At 36.3% G+C, this 8315-nt stretch overlaps 1 protein-coding gene across 1 annotated transcript; it reads left to right on the top strand.

The window, feature by feature from the left end:
- Positions 1-717: 717 nt before the first annotated feature.
- Smp_059930 (hypothetical protein) lies at positions 718-1074 on the top strand. The gene is made up of 2 exons (XM_018789051.1): positions 718-758; positions 796-1074. The coding sequence occupies exons 1-2, from the start codon at positions 729-731 to the stop codon at positions 970-972; spliced, it is 207 nt and encodes a 68-aa protein (XP_018654533.1). The 5' UTR covers positions 718-728; the 3' UTR covers positions 973-1074.
- Positions 1075-8315: the final 7241 nt, after the last annotated feature.

Here is an 8315-nt window from a genome sequence, read left to right as displayed (position 1 = left end):
AAGACATCGAGTTCTTTAATGGTCACGCTGTCCAGTGTTTGTGTGGGGGGATTTTCATGGACTGGTGAGAAGGGGAAACCTTTGAAACCAATTCCGTGATGTTTTATTAAACCAGTTAGTGAACTCCGATTAAAATTCCATGACTAACACATTATCATACAAAACCATAACATTTGGCACATAAAGAAATGGAAGTTAAATTATAATGACTTGTAACATGACAAATAGCATCTAAGCATACCCTGAGGCCCATACACAGGAGCTTCAATAATCAGTTGCCACGAAATACTGGGCATAATTCAGTAGAGACTTTTCACATCTCATCACTAACCAAATGAAGTTATTCTGAATACTAGTAATTGAAATCATGAGCCGATTGAAGCTAGATCACAATGGAAAAACTGGGAGCACTAGTAGGCTGTTTCGTCCTATTGTGGTGCTCCCAGGTTTAACATGGTGGTCTTGCTTCAGTTAACCCATAATCTCAACTATTAGAATCACTATAATATCCACAAAACCCCTTACGATATTATTCTGAATTGTACAAAAGCTCAAAATGGCTCATTCAAATGATCAAAATGACTAAATATTTGAAAACGTTTCGAATTATTGATAGTTTAGGACCTGCAAAGCATGAATTAATGTATAAAATAACATCATTTATTCGACGGCTCTTCTTTTCGCCATTGAATGAGACTGATATTCACGCCAGAGTACCGCGCGAAACGATGTCTGACGAAGAGGCTGTTGATCCTTTGGTAAGATTTCATTCAACTTCCTAGTTATATCTATTAGGATACGCTTCGCAAAGAAGCCAGAGTTTCTCACCACTGCAGTCCTTTTCTCAAAAAACTAGAAGAATGTGGAGACAGACAAAGCAGAACAAAGGAAAGTTGTGAAGAAGAATTAGTAGATTTACTAGGGTGCGTAGATCATCAGGTTGCCAAGACAATATTCAGTGTGCTTAAATGAGAAGTGTAAAACTATTTTAGAACAAATTAGTATCTAACGAACTGCCGCAGAAATAAATTCGTTAGTATAATATACATTTTAGAAAATTATTCTATACTAAATATACTGTGGGTTTTCTTTGTGACTTAGCAAAAGGAATGTTGAAATGTATGGTCGTTCCGAGGACGGTGCGTATGTCCTCACACTAACCAGATCTGTGTATAAGTATGGTCTCTCCTTGACACATTAGCTATGGATTTTCGTAGTTCCTTTTTAGGTTTAAGATTGAAATACGAAGTTTCAGAATATTGAGTGAACTGGTTGGAGTTTTGCTCTATATACTGCAATATTGTCAATTATGGAGAAAAACCGTGAACATCTCTGACTTTGTAACAGAGATTATTACCCCAAAATCTTCCTGTGGATATGATAAAATCTGGTTATTAGTTTCAGTGATTTCTAACACGCCTGAAAAACACGAGGCACATCCAACTGTGTTCCACCGGTATGCTCTTACATGGGTTTCATTGGGTCGGCTGAAATTACTAGTGTGGCATGTCGTTGTAGACAAGCTTTCTTATGGCATATATGAGAAGTCAGTGGGTTGAATAAATAAATTGCTTGGAGTTCGGTAAGGGTAATGGTGTCGGTTTGGGCACCCGGGCAGTATCATAGCCCTCACATAATTGAATGAAATGACATTTTTTGTGTGGCGCATATGTATCTCGTTCCCCTTTGTACCAATATTTATGTGCTTAAATAAAATAAATAAATGGCGTTGGGAATTTCCAGACTTATCACGGTCTTGCCGAAATTCGGATACAAAAATCCCTGATGGAATTTTGAGATATTTTATTCACAGAGTGAAAATATATGCTTCTTGATACGCCATAGCGCGTCTCAACACTAACTCATCTGTTTAGTCTGCAACTTGTGTGTGATCATCAAAAGTCCATTACGCAATAGTATACTTCAGATGAACAGCAAAAATGATATGCCACGTTCACAATTATCTTGCCACCTGTAGCTCACAAGGATTAGTGACTTAACGGCAGTAAAATGAACCAAGTAACTTTCAGTTCCCTGTAGTCGTGTATACCACTTTACCTCGGCGAGACTCCTGGTGATTCCACGCACAAAACTAGCGATTGTTTTGCGGTGCTCGTGGAGCACGTCCTCATTAATATCCTTCTGGTGGAATACATTCTCAGGATTTTTTTAAGGGTTTAATATCCACTTAAAAGACAGTCAGGGATTGTGTATCGCGGCACACCCAAATAAATATAGCTTTGAGACTGGTTTTTCGTGAGAAATCATTATTGCGTATGTCTTTCTTTTATGAGAGTCGTAGCAACGGGAGTAAGGTCGTATTGAAAATCTGGTTTATAGCCTCGAACCAGCCGTACATGTCTAAAGTGTCCCAATGAACAGAATCATCCCAGTTCTTACTACGCTGTTGTAACTCGTTAGTAATGATGATTGATACTACTGGGAATTCCAACCCTTATCTAACTAGTTCCCAATATATATCGACTACTGAATCAGTTCATCCATTACGAGCTCCATACGGGGATTCATTGCCGTAAACACATATAAAGCAAGTTTTTAAAGGTCATGTGCAATAAGTACTTTCTCTTATCTAATGCCTTCCTCTTCGCAACTAAAATTAATCGTATATGTAGCAACAACTTGACTTTTCGGTGATTTGATTTGCAATTTAAGATTGTTCCAAGACGTACAAGCCTTGAAATTTTACATGGTAAATCCTCATTTGGAACTTAGTTCTCACATCTTGGTTCGTCAGGCGCTGCACAGTACCAAAGTAGGATACACATCAAGACATTGCTTAAATCGGATCTTCTACCTTTCTGTTCGTTAATATGTAGTTCTTAATTATATTCAACACCTGTGCTCCAAGTAGACTCCCACTGACATCTGAATCAAACAGTATAGGTACATAAATTATATTCCATATCCACCTCTGAAGAACAAAATATTTCGCACTTAAACCATTACCAATAAAAGTACTTCTATATTCGTTTGTCACTGAATCTACTAGTTACGATTGTCTTCGTGTATGATAACGTTTGTAACTAGCTTGTTACAGTCGTTACAAAATAACTATCTACATCATTCATACGCAACTTTGGATTTAAAACGGATGTCCATCGCCCCAAGTTGCCACTTGACATCGACATAGATGAATCAAGGTAGCAATAGTATCATCGGTCGTAAGAAAATATAAGTATTAGGGAATGTAGTTCGAGAAAGTGCTCGTGGAATAAATGGTTTGAGATAATAATAGGACTCAGAAATTAGAGATAAATAAAGGGCTAATGTATCTGCGCCACTACAACCTATTCGGAACCATCTCACCCGTCGTCTGTAACCAGATTTTGCGGATCCCAACCAAGTAGACTGGACCTATCGACACGAATCATCCCAAGAGTGAATAATTTCGTGGAATAATAGTGTCACAGTTTGGTTTCTGTTAATATTCTTCAGACCCGGATTCTATGTCGAGGCAAGCTGTGGCTGAACATATGTAAATTTCACAGCTTCGTCGCTCTAGGATGATTCTTAATATAATCAACCCACGTGCCATCCCTACCTAGTTACTATGTCTAACTTCAGTATTGATCACTCAGAGAAATATTTCAGAAATGTTTATTACTGAATGCTAATGAACTCCAGATATCCCTTACTTTCAAGAACAAAGTTTCACAGCTTCAGCTTAAAGTAGCTAACTGCTGTTTGGTATACTCCCCCCTTGGTTGCTAAACAGCCATGGCACCTACACCACCAGTGCGACTAGTACAGAAAACTCAGGCAAGTTTCTTATATTCATGCTAAGGTTTCGTCTGGCACACTCATTCAGTAACATTTCAAGTCTATTGAGGGAAACATTCCAAATATTCCTTGTCACAGGTGATCAGAATGTACATAAACTTTATTTGTAATGGACTCCTGGTTACGCCATCGTCACTAATGTTTTGAAGTTATTAACGTATGACATGGTGAGTAATTTAGTACGTTTACAGTAAACAGTGAAAAATTCAAGTTTAGACGATGATACGATACAGCATAGGTTACTGATTTCTAATAATCTTAACATCTTAGGAAACAAGACAAATAAGTAGGAGTGAAGCGAGTATTTCATGTAAGATATTGTTAATTAGGATGTGGATTTAATCTATTTGTTTCCTACGGTTTGTTTACATAAATGTGAAATAATTTCAAAACCTTAGAATCAGATCAACTCCAAACAAGTTTTTGGACTACAGTTGTATCTTAAATCCTAACGTCATAAATGAGAAACGGACTCCAGACAAATGTTTCATTTGAGAACAGAACCTTCAAAATAACAACTACAAATTTTCAAGTTCCCATGATTTGCTACTAATCGGTAAATTAACGTGAAATAGGCGTTTCGGTGGTTCAACAAATATTTTAAAGCACAGAAATCTTATGAACAGCCACATTTGAAAATTGCTAGGCGTATTGTACGGTAGTGTTCAATTAGATAGTGTATTTTCAAAAACAGGAAATTAATTTACAGGGACATTTAATCATTACCAAGTTTAGTATACATTATATAGTGGTAGTATGTTGCCGATATAAGGAAGATGATGGTTCACCAATCTGCAGTTTTTAAATGGAATTTCAAATATTTAAACTTCAGTTAATCATTTGTTAATGTGAAGTACAGTTAATACTAAGATTATTTGTAAATAAAACATAACTGTCAATTCTTGCTTCCAGAAAAAGATTAAGTGTACTTCTAGAAGTGAAATATGGTTGTATGGATTCTTTTCTATTTGAACCAATTGTTCGGAATGCTTGCTGCAAATTATAGATTGTCCGATCGTTTACTTGAATCCTAAAGTAAGAGGAAAAGACAATAATTTGTCTTAGTATTACTCCATAACCATCGAATCTTGAACATATATGACACAGAATTGTAGTGGAACTTAGAAGCGTTGAATTCAAACCTGACTTCAGAATGGTTAAATCATGATGCTTATGAAATATGTATCCTTTTTAACTTCATATAAGTTCTATCGACTAATCGTGTTCATACTAGTAGATGATAAAAGTCAGATACGAATTGTATTTAAGAAACGTACATTTCAGACACGCTAGTATTGGAAAGGAAACAAGTGATAATAGGTATAGCAAACGCTTAAAACATTGACGTCTGTTACTACATCAACTGAGTAAATAATAAAGAAACTCATATTTTATAAACCATATAAGAAATAAAGGGAATGAATAGACACATGCGCAATACCGTACACATATGTCCAAAAAATGGTCAGGGTTACATGTGCTTAATTGGTATGGCTAAATATAGATGAGTAATAGAATAGCTAGAAAGATTAGGATAATTTATCTCATATTGTTTCAACACTGTTTAAAAGAATGGGTGTACAAAATAACCAAAAAGAGTGAAATGATTGATCTTTCCAGAAATTAGAACATGGTTACTACAAAGAGTAGTTAAAGCATAACATTAACGTGCATTACAGATTGTCAACAAAAAACTGCATATGTTTGCCATTATCATGCTTCAGGGATGAAGTCACTTAGTTATAATTAATGCAGAGCCTAAAAAAATCAGCACATGTTATCGTATAAAAGCATCACAACAAGATGATTAGTGAAGGAGTACAAATAATTGCAGGGGTTGGTGAAATGGCCGGAAAAATTTGTCCCTATGATATTAACGTTTACTTCGATGGTCTTGATAACAACTTATTTTGAATACTGTGATTCTATGGCTTCACCTTGACTCCTGATTGGGTAATTTGTGAAACTCATACATTCTACCAAAGTTGTGGTCGTGATTCGGCAAATTTATCGGGATTAGAAATATCTTAGTGAACAGTTGTATTCGTTAATTTAATAATGCAGACGATCGGAGGTATCACCGTGTAACCTAGATGTTTCACTATCCACTATTGAATGCTTTTGCACGTAAATTGGATTTTATTGGTATGTGCTGTACTCAAGTGAGTCGAAAACGCTACTGCATATAATTATTTCGGTGAATTCATTCCCCTTATTTGCAGTAGGGGACTGAAATCAATATAATTTCACCAACTTACAGCATTTTTGTGTTCCCAAGAAAAGTGGTCGTTAGCAGGTGGATTCAGCATATTTTTTTTATTCTAGTAATGTGGAAAACTAGTAATTTTTCATAGTGTTAAATCACTGATATCTATGAGCTGTTATGTGAGATATAATATTTACATATCGGTCTACAGGACTAGAAGTTTTGCAGATAAACGATAACTGCCTTCTCTCATCGGTCACTTTTAGTTCTCAATCTAATGCAGTTTGCTTATTAGTAATCCAGCTTAGAACAAAACATATTGTAGATCACCAACGTAGATGATCTATGTCAAATGATCGGGGGCCTACTCAAGTTAGACGTGAATGTTGTGACGAACCAGCTAACTCTGAAGTCACAACTCGCGGTCAGTATCTAATGTGGATTAAACCATCAACGTATCAAAGTACCATGGCTGCTTTGAAGACTGTATAACACAAAGGGCGTGATTAAGTAAATATATTAGAATGAGTACAGAGATGTTAGTGAGACCACCACCGCGTGGCGTATGATTAACTGATGCGCGTTTTTTGTCCTTGACTGTGACAGGGATCGATGATCTGTTCGATATCCAGTGACTCAACTGCGGGATGATTTGGCTAGGGCTCAGTGACATTTTACTGCCCCTACAATATAAACCAAAAATATTGTTTTCAATACACACAACACACACGTAACAAAATGTACTTGATCGGTGTGGTATTGAACAGTACATTGATTTAATTTCGACAAAATATCTGACAAACCATTCTAAATCCTATATAACTTTTTTTTAAAACAAAAATCTTCACTATCCAAAAGTAAGCATCTCAAAAAAATCATTGTTTTTACTCATAAATCTGTTGTAAATACCGATAAGGATAGGTTTGATTGATGAAGGGAAGAAAATGGCTGTGGGAAATGTAGTGAAGCGTCTTGAAATAACATCCAAGTATTATATGATTCACTTCTCAACAATGGTTTTCGAGTTAAACGCCTTTCATTAAAATCTTCATGTACAATAATCAATATCATAGAAACAGATGCAAGAAGTGTACCATCAAAAACCTTCTGTTTATTCCTTTAGATAAATAATTATGTTGCTACTATGTAGTTTAGCAGTGGAATCTAGGACGCGCGTTTCGTCCTGTTTGGGACTCGTCAGCTGGATGTACCTGCATCTCAGAGTTGATGTTCACTCTGGGACTCAAACCCAGTACCTTTCGCTTCAAACGCCATCGCGTTATACACTCGTACCTGGGAAGCATCGTTGATAAACAAGGAGGATCGGATGCAAATGTAAAGGCGAGGATTGGCAAAGCAAGAGCAGCATTTCTACAATTGAAGAACATATGGAACTCAAAACAACTGTCAACTGATTTCAAAGTGAGAATCTTCAATACGAACGTCAAGACGATCCTACTGTACGGAGCTCAAACGTGGAGAACTATTACATCCATCGCCAAGAAGGTACAAGTATTTATAAACAGTTGTCTACGCAAAATACTCAACATCCATTGGCCGGATACTATCAGCAACAGCGTTTTAAGGGAGAGGACAAACCAGCTTCCAACTGAAGAGGAAATTAGGAAAAGACGTTGTAAGTGGATAGAACATACATTAAGGAAATCACCAATGTGCATTACAAGGCAATCCCTAACTTGGAATCCGGAAGGGAAGCGGAAAAGAGGAAGGCCAAAGAACACATTACTTTGGGAAATAGAAGCAGATATGAAAAGGATGAATGCTAACTGGAAAGAACTGGAAAGGAAGGCTCAAGATGGAGTTGGATGGAGAATGCTGGTGAGCGGCCTATGCTCCTCGACGAGGGGTAACAGGCGTAACTTAATCTTAATACTTAACTATGTAGTTTAGTCATCATTTTAACGAACACTAATAATAATTATTTTAATACTAATGGCTGTAGGACGTTTTAACTGGGAACAGAATGTGGTATTAACTGACAACTATTTATCAATAAATAAAATGTAAATAAAAATGTAAATATGTCCCCTGAAATATGTCTTCAATCAGGGAATAGTTCAGTTTATCAGAACAATCAACACTTTTTTGACGAGGCATCAAGTATCTGTTTTTCAATCTTCAGCACATGTGCGGTATCGAGCATTTCCTGGCATTTTTCCGTTTATTCAGTGAGTGAAAGGTGAATATAAGAGCATAATTCCTACTGAAGATTTCAATTCAAGCTCTAACTTTTACTCTATTTTCTTTTTCACCCAGTAGATTAGAATGTAATACGCTGAAATCTTAT

Source organism: Schistosoma mansoni, chromosome W, assembly GCF_000237925.1.
Source record: "Schistosoma mansoni strain Puerto Rico chromosome W, complete genome".
Lineage (NCBI taxonomy): Eukaryota > Metazoa > Platyhelminthes > Trematoda > Strigeidida > Schistosomatidae > Schistosoma > Schistosoma mansoni.
Note: the sequence above shows the minus strand (reverse complement) of the source record. Positions and strands in the feature narration are given on the sequence as shown.